The 20,832-nt window shown below is 31.1% G+C and overlaps 1 protein-coding gene across 1 annotated transcript in view; it reads left to right on the top strand.

Moving 5' to 3' along the window:
• LOC126736182 (structural maintenance of chromosomes protein 1A) overlaps positions 1 to 20,060 on the top strand; it is a 36,312-nt gene extending 16,252 nt beyond the window's left edge. The window contains exons 13-18 of the mRNA XM_050440421.1: positions 3,261 to 3,444; positions 3,543 to 3,857; positions 10,177 to 10,426; positions 14,542 to 14,903; positions 19,458 to 19,777; positions 19,840 to 20,060. Of these exons, the coding sequence (XP_050296378.1) occupies positions 3,261 to 3,444; positions 3,543 to 3,857; positions 10,177 to 10,426; positions 14,542 to 14,903; positions 19,458 to 19,777; positions 19,840 to 19,902 (1,494 nt within the window). The 3' untranslated portion in view covers positions 19,903 to 20,060. The remainder of the gene's footprint in view (positions 1 to 3,260; positions 3,445 to 3,542; positions 3,858 to 10,176; positions 10,427 to 14,541; positions 14,904 to 19,457; positions 19,778 to 19,839) is intronic.
• The last annotated feature ends 772 nt before the right edge of the window (positions 20,061 to 20,832 follow it).

Here is a 20,832-nt window from a genome sequence, read left to right as displayed (position 1 = left end):
ATTCGTCAATATCTGATGGTGAGGTGGTTGCGGCTGTGTACAATGTCTTTCGAGCCGATAGAGATTTTCTAAATACGGGAAAATCACGAGGTGGGGCTGTCTGATAGCCGTTAATAAAAAGTTTAATGCTTTTAAAATAGATGTAAATCAAAGTGTTGATCTTGAGCCCGGTATAGATATTGTTGGTGTTAAGATTGTATTAGATTTCTCGTCAATTTTAGTTTTTGCTGTATATCTTCCTCCTCCAGTATCTCCTGAAACTTTGGAAAATCTGTTTGAGTGTCTAACATCCCTTGACTGCATTTTTGGTAATAATATTTGCATATTGGGTGATTTTAATCTACCTAATTACGTTAACTGTAACAATTCTCAAGATAAGCATATTTTAATACTGCAAAACTTTATAACTTTTCTTAATTGCAATCAAAGCAACTTTATACAAAATTCAAATAACAGAATTCTTGATTTGGTCATAAACAATAATGAAAATTGCATAGTGGATAAATCTTTGGATCCGTTGTTAACCGAAGATACTCACCATCCTGCTCTTGATATTTCGTTAAAATATTGCCACTCTATGAATTTTAAGCGTAAGACACTTTTTAACCTACAAAATGCATTTAACTTTAAAAAAGCTAATTTTTCTAATTTATATGATGCCTTTTCAAAGACTGATTGGTCATTTATGGAAGCTACGGTTTCTGTGGAGCATCAGTTTAAGGTCTTTTATGATTTAATATTAAAGGAATTGGACAGTTTTGTACCAAAATATCCTAATATACCTAGGAGAAATTTTCCACCTTGGTTCACAAATAGTATTATAAGGGATATAAAGCTTAAGAGTTTTCATTACAACAAATTTAAAAAATATGGAAGAACCGATGATATAAACACGTTTAAATTGTTACGCAATAAATCTAAAAGAGATATATCTAAATCTTACTATCAATACGTTTCAAATGTGGAAAGCAGTATCATAAATAATCCTAACAAATTTTGGAGTTTTATAAAGAATAAAAAAAATACAAGAGATATTCCTAAAGATATGTTTTACAAGGACACTCCTATAAAGGGCACCCTTGAAATAGTTAATTCCTTCGCTGACTACTTTAAACGATCTTTTTTAAATAATAATTTACACCCTAATTCTCATCATACCCCAAATAACTCTCTTAATATAAATATTTCTTGTTTTTCAGAACGCGAAGTACTCAATGCTTTAAACAAATTAAAACCTAAATTTACAACAGGACCGGATCTTATTCCTGCATTTATTATTAAGGACTGTAGGCATATACTTGTAAAGCCTTTACTTGTTTTGTTTAACAACTGTCTTTTATCGGGGTCTATTCCCGCATTATGGAAAGTTTCCAAGGTTTGTCCTGTATTTAAAAAAGGTAATAAGTCCGATATATGTAATTATAGACCTATATCTATAATTTGCAATTTTTGTAAAGTTTTTGAATTTTTAATTCACGATAGAGTTTTTCCGTTAACCAAAAATATTATTATTCCCCAACAGCACGGATTTTTTAAAGGAAGGTCTACGAGCACAAACCTTTTGCTTATAACTCAGAATATTGCTGAGGCAGTTGATAATGGGGAACAGATGGATGTTATATACCTGGATTTTAGCAAGGCTTTCGATCAATTGAATCATAGTTTAATTGTTGATAAGCTTAGTAATTTTGGATTTTCAGCTGTCTCTCTTCAATTGTTTCGCTCATATCTATGTGGTAGAAGTCAGTACGTGGAGTTATACGGCGAAAGGTCAAGCTCCTATGATGTAGTTTCTGGTGTCCCGCAGGGATCTGTGCTTGGACCGCTACTGTTTAACTATTTTATTAACGATATTGGTGATAAATTGGATTGCGATTTTTTACTTTATGCAGACGATATCAAGTTATATAATAAAATAAGAAATCTCGCAGATTGTCATAGATTGCAGTATAATCTTAACTTGGTAAATGCTTGGTGTGTAGAAAATGGTCTAAAGTTGAATGTTTCTAAATGTAATGTTATGACATATACCAACAAATTAAAACCGTTATTATTTAACTACGCTTTAAATACGACTACATTAATACGCACAAATTCTTTTAAAGACTTGGGAGTGTACTTTGTTACCAAACTGTCTTTCTCATACCATATTGACACAGTAGTCTCAGAAGCGTCAAAATCATATGGATTTATTTATAGAAGCACTAAGGATTTCAGAAATCCAGATGCCATAAAAACATTATATTTTGCATATGTACGATCGCGATTGGAATATGCTTCGGTGATATGGTCGCCGGCTTATAATGTACACATTAATAATCTAGAGCAAGTGCAAAGGCGCTTTTTAAAATACTTATGTTTTAAGTGTGATAATGTATACCCACCTCAGGGTTTTCCACATGATGATCTGCTCCAACGTTTTAGTATTTGTTCCCTAGAAACTCGACGAACCTTTTCTGCTCTTATGACATTGCATAAATTACTTAATTATCTAATGGATAGTCCGCCATTAGTGTCAAAATTATATTTTTTTGTGCCTCGTCTCAATAATTGACATCATACCACGTTTCATCTCCCTACTCCTAGAACAAATCTACTTAAATTTTCACCAATTTATACCATGTGTAGTATTTACAATAATGATGCTCATTTTGACATTTTCAATATTACAAAGGAAGCCTTATGTCGCTCACTTGAACACTAAGCCACAAGTAACCTGAGTTTGTATTAAGCTATTTTTTGTAAATAATATAGCCATTTCCGTTAATAAAAATTGAGGTTTATAGTCAGCACATTAGGTTTTGATCGTTTTTGTTACTTATTTTCTATACCTCTTATTACTTTTTATGTAATTTTTTAGTTAGTTTTAGTTAGCTTAGAAGATTTTTGTAACAAGTTATATATACATTTTTCTTAGTTAGCATAAGTTATATTTATGTATTTGAAGGTCTTTCCTGCCTTGTAGATGGGTATTTATTTACCTGTAAAGCTTGTATTGTAAAATAAATAAATAAATATATGTTATTAGAATGAAAATTGATAAAGTTTTGTGTATGTTATGGTAAGTTTTTGTTGAATTTTCCTTTTTTCGGGTTACATCATTTTAATTAGAGTTTAGGTCGGATGATGCTCTAGTCGAGCGAAACATGGAACTTTTGTAATTTATTTAAATGTATTTGTGATGCTGTTGATTTTGGGTTTTTACCTTTAATAAAAAAAATTGCCTATTCTAATACTCAAGAAAATCATTTTTTGTGCAGGAGAGACAAATCAGTTCGGTCAATAAAGAAATCGCCACCCTCGAAGAGGAAATGAAGAAATACAGTCCGGAAATCGAGAGTATCGAGCGCGGTATGCAGAAACGCGAGCAACAAATCGAAGAGATCAAACTGAGGATGAACACCGTCGAGGACGACGTGTTCGCGGACTTTTGTAACGAAATCGGTAAGAACTCTTACAGACGATTAATACGTTTTACTTTATTATTCTGATCCGTGTCCATTATTCTTAAACTTTTCTTAAAAAAATCACAATATATCTAGGGGTTCGTAACATAAGACAATACGAAGACCGCGAGCTCAGAGCCCAAGAAGAACGCAAACAGAAACGTCTAGAGTTCCAAAAACAAATCAACCGCATCACGAGCAACTTAGAGTTCGAACGTAGTCGCGACACCCAAAGTAACGTGAGCAGATGGGAGAGGACCGTAAATGACGAGGAAGAAAAACTGGAAACCGCGAAGAAACAGGAAGCGAAACAACGGGACGAGATCGACAAAGAGTTGAAACACATCGAGGAGCTGCGCTCGGTAAAATTGTCGAAGAAAAAGGAGGTCGACGAAATGGAGGAGGAATTGGGTAAGTTTTAAATTAAGAGCATCGGTACAATGTACGTCTGAAATTGAAAACTTGTGCGCTTAACTGCCCTCCAATGTTGAAACGCGTCACTAGTGTAAGTAGAGTTATGAGAAACAAAATAGCAGTAAAAATTACACAAAAGCGTAAGGTACTGCAGGTACGTGAAGTGCCTCAAAAAACATGACTGTAAATACTTGAAAACACAAATTTATACACTAACTGTATAATAAAACTTGTTTCAAATAGGAGAAAAAATATTGAGATTCCTGGAATAAAACCATATTGTAAATGACACAAATGCCTGGAAGGCAAAATTACTATAAATATAAAAAGTCTGGAATAAACTGAGGAATTATTTAAAATACCTGAAAACTATTTTAAGCGCCTGGCAGAATTAAAACATTAGTCTAGATCTAGAAGATCCAAAATGGTTATTTTGCTTCTTCGGTTATTCGGTATAGAAGATGATGATAGATCTGAAGATTAAAAATAAATGATTTGATTTAACTAGAAACTGTAGACTACTACTTCAGGTGCTTGAAAGACATGATACCATATGAACACTTGGAAATTATGAATTTTTAAACTAGCTGTATAATAAAAACCTAGTTTAAACGTGGAGAAAAGTATTGAAATTCCTGGAAAGATATAAAACATTATTTAAAATGCCTGGAATTTAAGGTATTGTATTTCTTTTAATATAGTTTCATTTTGAAGTTTTCAAGACTTTTTTTTGAATATTTATCCGATATATCAACCATTTGACTTAGAAATTTAATTTTGTAGATTTTAGAGCTTAATCTTGTGAAAAAAAAATGTAGAATATAATTAAAATACAAAAATATTATCGCTGTTTATGGACTGCTGGCAAAAGTTGCTGAGACACTTTGTAGGCACGATGTAGTAAATCTTTAGTAAGAATTTGTTGAAAAGTTCCTGTTCCTGAAATATCCAATTTTTGCGCCTGGTGGTGACTGGCCTTTCTGTCACACTTTTCCGAACTTTGTTGAACGTTGTTTTGTTCCAAACGACCTCCTCGAATGAGTTCGTATCGTCTGTTTCACATCACTAACGCACGCAGTACTTTCCAATTGTTTGATTATGACTCAACGAGCGTCTCTAAAATTCTCAGGGTTTTTTAACAAAAGGACTTTTGTGGTATTTTTGATGTTTCTTCTTTTATGCAGAGTGTTCATGAAATTGAAACAGGAAGTCTATTAAAAAGCATAGGTTCTTAATATGTTACAAATATTTGACATAAGAAATTGCTCATATAAGGAGAAAAAGGAAAAGAAAGGTAGTCTCTGTAGGTTTTATTATTTTTATAATATAGGTTGAAGCACTGTGTATATGTAAATGTCGAATATTTAAAATCTTATAAACAGAAAGCATTTAGATGCCTAAAATTTCTTCTTTGAAGTATTTTTATTACGATAATAAGTGTTTCAATACTGTTAATATAGACACCTCTCCATACAATATCCTAGTATGGACTCCACAAGGCATGTATACAGCGTGTCCGAAAAGTCAACGATAATACTCTAAAGGGGCTGATGGAGCAACTCACAAGCACCCAGAAAAACATAAAATGACCTTGGTAAAAAATCGATGGTCTTCGAGATATTGGCACTTTAGTGGAAGTCACCAAAATCCTACTCTTGGATCAGATTTTCGATTGTCACGCCTTAAAAATAGATATTTTTTAAAATCTCTTTTTAGCTATGCAACACTGAATAGCCATTTTACTGATCAAAGACAAACATTAAACTGAACGGCCAAAAAATTTAATAAGAAATCTCTATTCTAAAATAAAGTATTACTTTGAATTTGACCGCTCATACTGGACCGAAAAATTGTACGGCAACCCGGCTAATACCTTAAAAATGTTTGCTCATTTAATCTACTTTTTAAAATTACGTAAATATTTTTTTAACAGTTTACTATTATTGTGTTATAGTAAAAAATAACCCTAATTCACCTTATGATATCATTGTAAAAAAAATTAAACAAATTTTTAAGTTATGTTTAAAATGTTTTTATTTAACTTAAAAATTAAAAAAAAATCAAGAGCGAAGGTAATTCTTATCACCATAGGAATAAACAACAAACATTTTTGGAATTTAGTTTGTTTAAAGTATTCGGTGAACTAACGACTTTTTTGCTTGTATCCTAACGTTTCTGTTACCTTTTGCTTTGGATTTGTTTTTGAGTTCATTTTACTGTGGACTGTGTTCTTTGAGCTGTTTGTTTTATTGGTTAATCATTTATTATGCCCTTCCGTATACCGCCCAAGAATATGCAAACATGCATCTCATTTATGGTGAATGATATCCTGACTATCGTGTATTTATTAATGTTCACCGCTCATATTCCGAAGGCAGAATGCCTCATGCTCCTGTTCGGGAGGGAAGACCTCGTATCGATTATGTTGATCAAGTTTTAGAAGAAATTGAAAATGATGCCCTTATCATGTTCAACGAGTGCAAAGCCTACTGCCTCGAGACTACGAACCATGCCTACAATTTTGCCGCAGAATGTTGCAAAAAAATCAAAGGGATCCGAATTTTTTAAATAATATACTCTGGTCAGATGAGAGTACATTCAAAAAGGATGGCTTTATGAACATGCACAATTTGCACACTTTTACGTTGGAAAAAACCCCACTCTAATCGAGAAGAAAAGTCACAGTACCGATTTAAAGTAAACTTGTGGACCGGTATCTTGAACGGACGGGCTTATTTAGATTTTTGTCGAAACAATCTACCAATTCTTTTAGAAGATGTTCCTTTGGCCAGTCGCCGAATAATGTGGTTCCAAAATGATGGTTGCCTGGCACATTATGCCCATGAAGTTCGTCGGTATTTAAACCAAACATACCCCAACAGATGGATCGACCGAATTGGTCCAATTTTATGGCCTCCCAGGTCTCCAGACCTAAACCTCCTCGATTTTTTTTACTGGGGTTGCCTAAAAGAAAAGGTTTATGCAAGACCAATAAATAATATTGCTGAATTACGGCAGCGAATAAATGATGCAGCCCAAGATCTGAACGCTGCCAGGAATGCAAGATGGATCAATAGGTCATTTATTAAAAGATGCCACGCCTGCATTCGCGTTGGTGGTAGACAGTTCGAACATATTATTTGATTTTTAATTTTTTTTTTAAGTTAAATAAAAATATTTTTTGAACATAACATAATTATAAAATTGTTTTATTTTGTTCATAAGGTAGATTAGGTTTATCTTTCACTCGATCACAATAACAGTAAAGCTTTTTTTAAAACATATTGGGTAATTTTAAAATTAAATTAAATGTGCAAACTCTTTAAGGTATTAGCCGGGTTGCCGTACAATTTTTCGGTTCAGTATGAGCGGTCAAATTCAAAGTTTAAAAAATAAAAATAAGTAATACTTTATTTTAAAATAGATTTCTTATTAAATTTTTTGGCCGTTTAGTTTAATGTTTGTCTTTAATCAGTAAAATGGCTATTCAGTGTTGCATAGCTAAAAAGAGATTCTAAAAAATATCTATTTTTAAGGCGTGACAATCGAAAATCTGATCCAAGAGTAGGATTTTGGTGACTTCCACTAAAGTGCCAATATCTCGAAAACCATCGTTTTTTTACTAAGGTCATTTTATGTTTTTCTGGGTGCTTATGAGTTGCTCCATCAGCCCCTTCAGTATTATCGTTGACTTTCCGGACACACTATATAAAGTAATAATAATAATAATAATATTCGAAAATGTGCAATAATTGCTGGTAATTTTACAATCTTAAACATTAATTCTTGGTTAAAGGTGAAAAAATTCAGTCCATGCAAAAAGATGCATGTGGTGTTTTTCCATTTAACCTTTGGATAACTAGCACACAAAAGCAACCAATAAATCTTAACAATTTAACGAAAAACAAAAATAAAATACCAACGTACGTAATGACATATAAATTCAAATCAAAATACATACAATATAAAATGAGACATCTAAAAATGAAATAGAATTATAGCCTTAAATAATGATAGTCTACTTTAAGGATATTTAACAAGCACGTGAAACAATAAAACATTTACAAAACCATATCCACAATTAGTTCTAAAATCTGTTATTCAACAACAATCGATCAGTTCTAAGTAATTTTTATTCTAAAATGTCTTTATCTTAGTTCATAAAAAAAATTCTTTTATTAAGATGCTTATCTCATTTTAAATATTGGTTCAATATAATTCCAATTTATTGATTTTCTGCAATAAAACAAGCTTAATGTTTACGTTGTGAACTAATGTTTGCTTTGTACTTGGTATATTATATGATTCTAGCAAGTAAGTCATAAGAAAGAGTTTTTGTCATATATTAAATTAAAATATAGGATACAATATGGTGGATTTCATATGAATCATGCATATATGTGCACTATGGATTCAATCTGTGCGTGAATACTTAATGTATAATCTACTAACCCAAGAAAAATAAAAAATAGCTTAATAAATTAAAAATAGCTTTAGAAAAGCTTTTAAAAAAAATAGCTTTTTAAATTATGTTGGAAAAACAGTAGCAAGTAAACCAAAAAAGAAATTATTTGGTAAACCAATTTATATTAATTACAGTTGACCAAGTATTAATTTTTCCTTTTATTTTATTGTAACCTCTTTGGTATCAAATTATATATTTAATGTGATACTTTTAGACAGTATTGGATTTTTAGTGAGAGCCAATTTATTCGAGCTTGCTCTGGCATTTACATTATGTATAATAAAATTTAGAAAAAAAGTGTATTTTGACTTACATCTTATTACTGGTTAAATATATGTTTGGTGAATTAGTAGAAGCGAACAAAGGTTTTCTTAAAATGATATTTAAAACATACTTTTGAGTAATAATCAAAGGCTCCATGATTGTTTTATGTGTTTCTCTCTGGAAGAAGTTCTACATGAGATAAATATATTAATTTTAATAATTTATAATTCATGGACTGTCTTAGCTGGTAGAATTTATGAATGAGTTTTCTAACTTTAAATGACAAATATTGTATGTGTGAGTTCCAATTAAGGATTATAACTCCAAGATATCTGATTTCGTTAACTTTTAAGTTTCATTTACAATTAGCATGCCCTAATCATTGATCTTCATGTAGAGTCAGGTTTTTCTGAGAACTAGACTTGAACCTTAAGCAGACGAATGGATTTGCTCCTATTTATTGTCATATAATTAAAATGAAACCAGGTCTTAATGATTATTATGGCATTTTCTGCTTTCTGTCGTATCTATACTTTTCCAATTACTTCCTTTAATAAAGTGTCATCTGCTAAGCAAATTACTTCTCCTTGTTCTACAGTCAATAAATTTACATATATGTATCTTCACTCAATGTATCATTAAGTTTTAGTCTTTGGATTCTGCTATTGAGAGAGAATTCAAACATCCTATTAGCAGTGCTCCTAATTCCTATTTTGTCAAGTAGAATATGATGGGTTACATTGTCAAGTGCTTTAATTAAACCAACAGATTCTGTAAGTGAAATCACTGCGTCCTCGGTTCTGTAATTATCTTGAAATCCATATTACTCATTTGAGATTAGTTTGTTTTTCTGAAGGAACTCGTTTATCTAGCTTTTATGCACTTCTCAACTAATTTAGAAAGATTGCTGGTTAGTGCTATCGTCCGAAAACTTTTGGTCTCCTAAAGAACTTAGAATTTAAAACTGATTCGCCATTTCTTTTACATACATTTGGTTGAGATATTTTATTGTCCAGTAAGCAAACTAAATTTTGGTTTAACCATAAAAGAATCATGTGTAAGACCTATCATCTACCCAACTCTTAGCTGAGAAAATTAAGACTGTATTATTTACATACAATACAATGTCACAGTTGTGAGTAAATTTCCCAATATTATTTAAGTATATCAAAAAGAGTATGGGTCCCAAAACAGGGCCTTAAGGAACTCAAGTGTTAGCCACGCCTGCACTACTTAGTTTATTTTTTATTTTATCATATTGCTTACTTATGGTCATTTTTTGAATTAATAACTTCTTCATAATTTAATGTAAGACATTAGTTTATTTTTAAAAACTTCAGACACTTCTTCTATATTTTGATTGTCATTAGAGATTCATTTTCCAATAATTGATTAAGTTTATTAGAGTTAATTTTGGACACTATTGCTCATGCCATAATTTATTTTTATTTTCAACTATTTTATCTATCGGTAATGCTATTGTGTAATTTATTGTGGTGGTTTATATGATTCTTTGTAATATAATGTACATTATCAGTTTTGATGAAGATCTAAATATGATAAAAATACATCCGGACAATTGTTTAGGTAAGGCACGGAGGGAAGTGGGCACCATCAACAAAGACGTGCAGGCGATCCAAAAGTCGATCGTTTCGATCGAATCGAAAATCGAGGGTTTGAAAAGTGATCGGCACGCGATTTTGTTGCATTGCAAAATGGAGGATATCGAATTGCCGATGGTGGTGGGCAACATGGAGGATATCGATGCCGGCGAGGGATCCCAACAAACGTCCGATACCAGTGCCTCGTCCGCTCAACAATATGAAAGAGAAGCCAGGTAAACTGAGTATCACATTTGTTTTAGGAACTTTTGGGTATTTTCTCTTATAATTCCAAAGTTATTTATGATATTTTGCTAATTCTTTCACGGTATTATAGAGGACACTTTCTAGTAGAATTCCTTATAAAAAACGCGACTCTGGGTTAGAAATTGACTTAACCAGAGCGAATTTGATTTCAAGGTATTTTTTCACTTAATCGTTTTGTTTTTTCAAGGATTACTCGGACACTTTTTGCGGTACTTAAATGGGGTTTTTACTCAAAGAAAGCGCCTTTTATAAACAATAATTTCAAATATGAACCATTTTTATAGGTCCAATACCTGGTCTAGAACCAGTTTTGCTCGCCATGATCTACCAAATTTGGAACATTATAATTTCTTAATTATTTCTGGACATTTTTGCATATAACTTCCGAAATATTTAAGATATTTTTGTAATTCTTTTACAGTATAATAGAGGGCGCTTTCTAGATTAATTCTCTCTTAAATTAGTTTTAGGATATATGTTGTTAATGATTTCTTGGAAACCTTGTTGTAAGTGTCCCTTAAATACGGTTTTCACTCAAAGAAAGTGCGTTTTCTAAGTAATAATGTCATAAATAAACCATTTTTATGGATTTAATACTTCCATCAAAAAGTACATTAAAATCTTAGAAACTGACATAAATAAATCTTTATAATAAATCAAAACTTCTATGTCTGACATAAATAAATCAAGACTTGAACTACCTGGAATTTACTTAAAATGGACTCAAATGCCTAGAATAAAATGAATGCAAATACGCAGGAAATGCCTTAAAAAAAAATTCCAGGAGGAATGCTGCAGATGCCTGGAATTATATCAAAAATTACATTAATATCCTGAAAACTGGCAACTTTCATACCTGAAATAGATAAATCAAGGACTTCAACTAGAAGGATAATTTCAAATAGCTGAAGAGGCTCAAATGACTCAAAAAAAACTTGGTGACTTAACAGCCTGATCCAAAAATCTTCCAATAGCCAGGAATAAGAACAAAAATTTAGCTCAACTGCCTGGAATAGGAGAGTAAATAATAAGAGTGCATGGAATATTAAAATCAATCTGCTGCTTGAAATTCAAAATAATTTTTTGCAAAAAGTCTATATAATATGGCTACACTCTATTATAGCTCCAATTGATAGCTGTTTCGCTCCACCATTTAATGTCCCATAGGTCCAAAATGAAGTATTTTTACTCAAGGCAGTTGAAGTGAATTTGTTTATTCACTTGAAATTATTCCAGGCAATTGAGTCTTTCATTTTTACTGAATCAAATGAATCCTTAACTGAAGCGCGTAAAAGAAGAAAAATACTTTTTTAAATGGAGTTTTTACTCAAAAGAAAGCATGTTTCCTAAATTTCATATGTGAACCATTTTTGTGGGTCAAATACTTTCTAGGGCTAGAAGCAGTTTTGCCTACCAAAATCCACCAAATTTGGGAAATTTTAATTTTTTAATTGTTCCTGGAAGTTTTTGCATATAACTTCCAAAATATTTAAGATATTTTGTAAGTCTAGACTATGATATAGGGCCCTTTGTAGTAGATAGAATTCTATGCAAAACACGTCGATTTTTGCCAAAATTGGCATAACGGGAAACGAAGTCTTTGTATCCGGGTTACTTTTTATGAAACTTTTGACTTTTATAATAATTACTTGGAAACTTTAAAGGAGCTTTTACTCAAGAAAAGCGCGTTTTTTAAGGAATAAGTTCATATATGCGAGTCCAATGATTTTTGTAAGTACAATGCTTTCTGGGCTAAAACCAGTTTTGCCTGCCAGGATCCATCAAATTTAGGAAATTTTGTAATTCTTTTAGAGTGTTTTAGGGGGCACTTTTTAGATGAATCCTTTGTGCAAAATTCTATTTTAAGTGACAAGTTGGCTAGAGCAACTAGAGCAAATTTGGTTTCAGGGTATTTTTTGTATAAAATTTTTTCGTTTTTTCAGTATTACTCAGAAACTTCTTGAGCCACTTAAATGGGGTTTTCATTCAAAAAAAGTGTGTTTTTTAAGGAATGATTTCATACGTAAACCATTTTTGTGGGTCCAATACTTGCTGTGCTAGAACCATTTTTACCCGCCAAAATCACCGAATTTGGGAATTCTAAATTTTTTAAATTATGCCTGGGCATTTTTTGCATATAATTTCCAAAATATTAAAGATTTTTTGTCATTCTTTTACAGCATTATAGAGGACACCTAATTTTTTTTTATAAAGGATCTCTTGGATACTTTTTTAAATGAGGTTTTGGAGTTTTTTGCTATATATCTATAAATTCTAAATTATTTAAGTTAAAATTATTAAATAGCATAGAAAATAGCTAAACTAATTTAACACAACAATAAACTAATCTAATATGTTTCTTTATTTCTTGATCCTTATATCTATAACTATTTAACTTGATTTTATCTTCGTGGACTTCATAAGGGCCTTTGAATCCATATACGCTGTCACATATGAACGACTCTCACTCCTATTGATCTTTTTTTAATCCTAATATAGTTTAAGTTCATCTAACTTCTTTTTCATTTTATTGGCCCCAATAATATTTCCAAAGGATCTTCTTCACAATGATCTGTTACAGCTGAAGCTTTCCATATTTCTACTCCTTACTTCCGATTTTTTTTTAATTCTGGACCTTTCTGGAATTCATGAAATCACTTTTTTCTTTCAGGCATTTGAGCTTAGTAGGTTCTCAACTGCCTGGAATATTTGAAATAACGATTTTCTTCCAGTCAGTTGAAGAATAATTCCAAAAATTAGAATTTTATAAAGCAGTTACGTTGATCGAAACTTCAAAATCACCAGAGCCGATTGACACCTAAAAATCTTTATTTCCCGCTTATTTTTCTAAATTTGGTACCTAAAGTGCCTGGAATCCATAAAATCGCGTTTCTCTTTCAGGCAGTTAAATAACAATTTTTTTTTAAGCAATAGAAGAATAATTCCAAAAATTTAATCAAATGGTTAATGCAGACCGTTTGTCTAACGTTTTTAAGAGAAACTCCTGATTTTCTTGAATTTTAACGACAAGGATCTTTAATTATACAGGTTTTGCAAATAACGGGGTCATAATTGTTGTTGGAAAGGTAGAATGACTTTTTTGTATAGAATTCGAATCTAGAATCCTAATTCGTCCATTTACTGAAATAATTAGCGTTTTGAGGTTATAGGGATAAGGTGAGCCTATTAACGTTGGATTTTAAGGGTAGGGTGAGCCTGTTTGTGGTTTGATATGGAATGGTTTCTAGGAGTAAAGTGGTAAGTTGATTCAGCCCGCTTGTCTTTTGGAATTTTAACTGCCTGGAAGAAAATCATTATTTAATTTATTCCAGGCAGTTGGCTAAAAATTCGAAAAATTGATTTTTTTTCTATTAATTAGTTGATCTGATTGAAACTTAAAATCACCACAATAAACCCGTTGAGATTTTCGTAATTTCTCGATTATTTGTCCAAAATATAGAGCTGAACTGCTTGCAGTCGATAAAATTACGATTTTCTTTCAAACAGTTGAACTAAAATTCAAATTTTTATTATTCAAAATTGACACTAATACAATTTATGGAATTCGTCAATGTTCAAAGAAGTTTAATTCGACACTATTGCTAAAGTTTCTTTACACATTAATAAACATGATTAGGCTTATACAAAGATCAAGTTAGTTGGTTCTAAACTGTCTGAAATAAATAAAATAATGATTTTCTTCCAGGCAGTTCATCTCCATATATATTTTTGTAATTTCTTTTCAATAATAACGATAAGACTTATGAATACTGTATAAAAATATGGATTCTAGGTAAATAATTCACTTAACTGGAACAATTTGTTAAAAGCCAGTAAGCTGTAACAGGAGTAAAATAAAAAGTTTCACTAATAGAATCACGATTTTTATTAGTTACTTGTTTCGCCTACAAATGCCTCATCAGATCAGCAAAAAACATCTTGTCAGAAGATAACAAGAACCATGATATATATTTTTTACTGGTGTAATGCCATTACATGCATAAAAAATAAGAGCTTTATTCACTTCAAGCTTGTTCTATACGAGTAACCCGTTATTTTACACTAATGTTTTAATACTTCTAAGGATCCAAATCGACTATGACGCCCTCTCCGACGACCTAAAGGACCTCGAGGAAAAGGACGAGATCAAAAAGCGAGAGAATAAACTGCTGAAAGCGATCAATTCGCTACAAGACACCCTGCAAAAAATCCAGGCGCCCAATATGAAAGCGCTGGAAAAACTGGAACAGGCCCAAGGGAAACTGCAATCGACCAACGAGGAGTTCGAAAACTTACGGAAGCAGAACCGGAAAGCGAAACAGGCATTTGAAAAGATCAAATTGCAACGGTACGAGAAGTTTTCCGCTTGTTTCGATCACGTATCGAATGAGATCGACGGGATTTATAAGGCGTTGGCGCAGAATCAGGGAGCGCAAGCGTTTTTAGGTATGGAATAGAGTATTTATTTATAAACGAACAATTACAAGAAAATATTTTTTTTTTGCCAATTTAATTATTATTTAATTTATTACATTACATTACATTCATTTAATAGTACTACCAACTAATTCTTAATATGTAACATTAGTATTAAACCTAATTAAACTTATTCTACACAAAAATTTATAAATTATTAGGATAGGTTTTAACCCAGTGGTAGAGGAAGGAGTATAGCCTCAACCCGAAAAGGTACATCTGGGGCTTGTATGCCATGAATCTCTCTAAAATAGGAGGAAAATTATACATATTGTAAAATATCTGATAAAAAAAAAGGAAAAAAGATAATGATAGAACAATAATAATAAGTACCTAAAATGATGATTGATCTCTTGCTTATTTCCAGATTTAAAAACAGGTGTTATTACAGGAAAATTATTGATTTTTTTGAAAGTTATTGACATTTGTCCAAGCAGGGGCATTTGCATCAAGTTATCTAAAATTTTTAATATATTTAATCATAATTTATTATTTAACATTATTGTCATAACTTACATTCATTATAAAAAGGGGCTGCCTGGGAAACATTTAAAAAAAGACTATTCCATAACAATATTAATTAATCTATATTAGAAGAATTGCTTAATACTAAAAAGTTTCGACTCTGGTTATACCAGAACAGAATAAGTTAATTCTAAAATAATCTTAAATTATTATACTACACCTCCCATAAAAATTTAAAAAAAATCCTTACCTATTCTACTTATAATACATTTTTGTTGTATTTTTATGAACTTCTACTAATTTGTTATCTATCTTAAAACGAACTTCGTTGTTTTATTCTCAATTATTGCACATAAAAATTCAATATTTTTTGTTTCCCCAATTATTTCTAAGTAAAATTAAATCTCCTACTTTGTTGTTTGTTTTCTTATTTTTTACTTAATTTTTTGTTAAAATGTAATTTTCTTAACCGAGTAGTAAGTAACCAAGAATAGATCTCTTGGTTACCATTTTCCGTTCAGTTCTATCTTCTTCAATTATACCGTCTTGCGGTAGAAAATGGTAACCTATACTGTTTTTTATATACAGGGGTAGGCATTTGGCTTTAAATAAATTTATTGCCTATGAATGTTAGTTGTTGTTAAAGGATTATTATCCAACAAGAAAACGTCTATTATTTTGCACAAATTGTTTGTAAAGCAATATTCTCCTTGTCGTTTAAATCGTTCCTAATTTTCCAATTCTTTTAACAAATTTAATAAAGAAATTGAATCCTATAACACCGTGGGAATTCGCCTAAAACTCATTAATCAGCAAAAACTTATGACACACTTACACTAAAAACTTATAACACACTTAAAATTAAATTACATTTTAATTTTATCTGAATAATCTATATTTTGGTGCTTTTTTACGTGTTTTTTTGGATCATACTTCTTTTAGTTGCACCAGGATCAAATAAAAATTTTAAGTTATTCCCTTCATATGTAATTGTTATAAAATTCAAACTATTTAAATTAATTTGCCGTGGATCAGTTAATAATTCTCGAAAAAACAGTGGATTAGAATTTGATGGGTTTTATCTGCTTATACTGGGAGTTTCATTTCTAGCAGAGTCATCATTTAACACACGAAATACCCCTCTTGGACATCATTATGACTCACACGGTTAACTCTCCAAGTATGATGGACCTCTTGATCTAGAAACATTTTTATTAAAATTTCAATTTGCACAATATTGGTCTATTTTCATTAGAATAATTATTTTTAGTAAAATTATTATTATTATTATTACTACTACTACCGCCGTTTCTATTAAAATTTCGAGTAGTGCCTCTTGTGTACCTTGATCATTAGCTCTAAAATTTGTTCTATTTGATCCTCTATGAGAAAAATTATTATTAGCCCCTATTCGAAACATTTCTCTAGGTACACCTAGCAATATTTCCTCATCTTTGGCACCTCTTATAGCGTCATTTAAGCTTAAATATTTTCTCGCTTTAATTATTGTTCTTAAATTTTGAGATCCGTTCGCAAAGGTATTAATAGCAATTTTGTTAACAAGTCTTAAGACGTTGAAATTTTGCTCATTGCCATCAGTTTGTGATAACGTGAGACCGACTGATAATTCCTCAAGTGATCGTCCGAATTCATCAATTAATATAGAATGTTGTTTTTATAATTAAAACTATTTTCCGTATTTAACTTAACAGATAAGGCCAAAGAGGATTTTTTTTTGGAAATAAAATATATTTTTTTTAATTTATTTATTAAAAGATGTATGTGTTTGTTTTAACCTAATTTTAGCATTTCCTCACAGTTTAGGTTTTAAAACATATTTTGTAAATAATTTTTCACTCTCTAGTAACGAGTTCTATAGTGTCTATTATTTGTTTAGTTATTGTTTCAGAACCATTTATGAACGACTTAAATGTCTAAATTCTAATTTAAGTTTATCTAGTGTAACTAACTTACATTCTTAATATTACTTCTTCTTGCTGCGCTATCTTTTTTCAAATTTCTATATATTATTCTTATTTCCTCTAGTAAATGACTAATTTTATCTGCTTTCTTTTTTCATACCAATATTTTTCTCATAATTTCTATTCCATGTACCAATTATTAACTATTTCGTAATCAGTATTCCCCATGTAACTATTTTTATAGCCATATAGTCCATAAATGAAAAACCCTAAAAAAATTACACCACCTCTTGGCTTTTTGATATCTCTCTCCTAATTTTTGTCTCTGATAGCATAATTTTGATAAGTTTCAAAAAAACAAAAACAATGTTTTATAGAATGTTTTTATTTTATTTTTTGTTTAGCAATTATTAGTTGTAATAAAAGAGAATATTAAAAGGTAAATTTAATGGTTAAAAAAACCCAAATTTTTCTGTCCGTACTGAGTCTTTATAGTCCAAAAAATGCCTCCTTTAATCAATTAAGATCCCTCATTTATATTAAGGCATACACCACAAATGACTCATTGCTCCACTTAATATATTCAAAAGTTAATTTCTTTCAGCTGCCTTTCTTCATTTTCATTATTATTTTATCTTCGTTCCATCTGTCTTATTAAAATTCGGGTTTTTCAATATGTCCTTCATATCTGTCCATATCAGGACATCTTGCTTGCAAACTGGCTTGCATCATTTGTTTGTCCATCACTGTCATCCACCCGGACAATTATTATCCATTCCTTAATTTGAGTTTTTCCCATTTTTAGATTTACCTTTGAGTAGACTTATTAATTAACCGATTTAATTGAACTTTTTAGCAAATTAAATAGACATCTCGTCTTTTAAAGGCCATCATTAGTTCTAATAAATTCTATGGAAATCTGCTGAAATAATAATTTTTTATTGAATTGACATATTTTACCTTTCTGATGAACATGAAAATACAGGTGGAAATTTTTATTCTATTCTCACAGACTTGGAGACGATTAAAAAATCTCTTAAAACAAATAAAGATCAAAGCTGTCGGGAGGATGGAATTTCTGGTAGAGATTTTCAATCAAATAAGACTGCAATACATAATAGGTCCATTAGCAAAATTATAAAAATAAAAGAATTTTAAAAATAAAATTGTTTAATTAAATATACCCTGTATATTTCAGAACTATGGGATCAAACTTTTAGGAATTATTTAATGCAAGAATAGAAAACATTTGAGTATAGAGACCCATGTCCGGAAAAGTGTCATTACGACCCTAAGACGCCTTAAAATTTAGAAAGACGATGAAATGCCTAAATAGGATTAAATGCATTTAATTTTTGCCTTTTGTACAGGGTCTTTCCCCATATATTCCCTCCCTCTACTGGAGTTAGGTGAAAAGTAAAAAATAAAATTATACAAACTTTTGGGGTTTGACTTTACATTTTTGCATCGATGTCCATTTTTTTTCTTTTAGAAATGTCAAATTTTTATAGATAGTTTTTTCCTATGGAACACCATTTATATGACCTCATAGTCATAGAGTAACAAGAGCGAAATTCTCTGATTTCCAATATATTATAACTGCTCTTACTGCTAAATTGTATAAATTATAAATGATCTATGATTTTGTTAAATAATAACATTGATCGGTGATAATTTTTCCTGCTCGTAAACTTTATTTTGCAAGTAACCCCAAAGAAATGAATCAAAAGGTGTCAGGTCTGGACTGTTCACTGGCCAATCAATTGGCCCATGTGCCTCCGACCCAGTCCGTTTGATCCAAAGTTTATATTCCTCATTTAAAAATCGCAAAATAGGTAACACATTATTCGGTTTGATGATATTCCGCTCTCGCGGCATTTGCGCTTTTTTTTTGTTTTGCGGAAAAGTCCAAAAGTTTTGCATTATTTTTTTTTACTTTTCCTCTAACCCCTGTAGAGATGGGGTCAATATATGAAGAAAGACCTCCAACCTGAATACACCGACTTAAACGTCACACATGATTTCGGCGGACTAAAAATTTGATACTAGTTTTGAAATCGATTCAAATGCTGCTATATAACGATATAACTATCTGTACGTTTTACGAACAAACATCCTTACTCTTGAATGTTTTAAGGTGCTGAAAACCCGGAAGAACCCTATCTGGACGGCATCAACTATAACTGCGTCGCTCCGGGCAAACGGTTCCAGCCGATGATGAATTTATCCGGTGGAGAAAAGACGATTGCCGCCCTCGCACTCTTGTTCGCGATCCACAGCTACCAACCGGCCCCGTTTTTCGTGTTGGACGAGGTGGACGCCGCCCTGGACAACACCAACATCGGCAAAGTGGCCAAATTTATCATCGAAAAAACGGAATCTTTGCAAATAATCGTGATTTCGTTAAAAGAGGAGTTTTACTCTCACGCTGACGCTTTGATTGGGATTTGTCCGCAGGTGAGTCCCTATCGTTTCCTTTTTAAATGTTATTTCTTTAAATGAATGATATTTTCTTGTAGCCCGGAGAGTGTTTAAACAGTCAAGTATTATCCATGGACCTGAGTGCTTACGAAATAAATTAATTATTATATTTATTTAGTATAAATGTTCTGGTTAAATCAAGTTTTAATATGTAACTAAGAGGGTAGCTTAAGTTGTAAAAGTTGTATTTTATTCACTTCTAGTTTGTTTAGTGACGTTAGTTTATTCTGGTAATATACTAAGTTTTTTTTTATTTGTAGATTTGTGGTTTTCTTTATTTGCTGATTTACGCCATAGGTTTTTACGTTAGAAAGTCAATGGGTTTTGAGTAAATTTACAATTTGGCTTTTTTAGTGGTTGGCAAACGTTTGGATAACTTTTTTGCTGTTATAGATAGAGATCTAAATCGAAGACTGATATATGCACCCCATGATTTCCTATTTTTTATGTAAAAATGATTTTTTATGAGAAATCGATGGTTTCTGAGAAAAATCGAGATTTCACTTTTTTGATAATTTCAGGTCTAGAGGAATTTCCAAAAACTTTGATAACTTTTTTGTTATTGCAGATAGAAACATGAATCAAAAACTGGTATATGCACTTTATGATTTCCTAATTTTTATATGAGAATAAAATTTTATGAAAAATCAAGGGTTTCTGAGAAAAATCGAGATTTCACTTTTTTGCCAATTTCAGGTCTAGCGGAATTTCCAAAAACTTTGATAACTTTTTTGTTATTGCAGATAGAAACATGAATCAAAAACTGATATACGCACCCAATGATTCCCTATTTTTTATATAAGCATGAAATTTTGTGAGAAATCAAGGGTTTCTGAGAAAAATCGAGATTTCACTTTTTTGCCAATTTCAGGTCTAGAGGAATTTCCAAAAACTTTGATAACTTTTTTGTTATTGCAGATAGAAACATGAATCAAAAACTGGTATATGCACCCGATTATTCCCTATTCTTTATATAAGAATAAATATTTATGAGAAATCAACGGTTTCTGAGAAAAACCGAAATTTCACTT

The sequence above is a fragment of the Anthonomus grandis genome, chromosome 5, assembly GCF_022605725.1.
Source record: "Anthonomus grandis grandis chromosome 5, icAntGran1.3, whole genome shotgun sequence".
Classification (NCBI taxonomy): Eukaryota; Metazoa; Arthropoda; class Insecta; order Coleoptera; family Curculionidae; genus Anthonomus; species Anthonomus grandis.
Note: the sequence above shows the minus strand (reverse complement) of the source record. Positions and strands in the feature narration are given on the sequence as shown.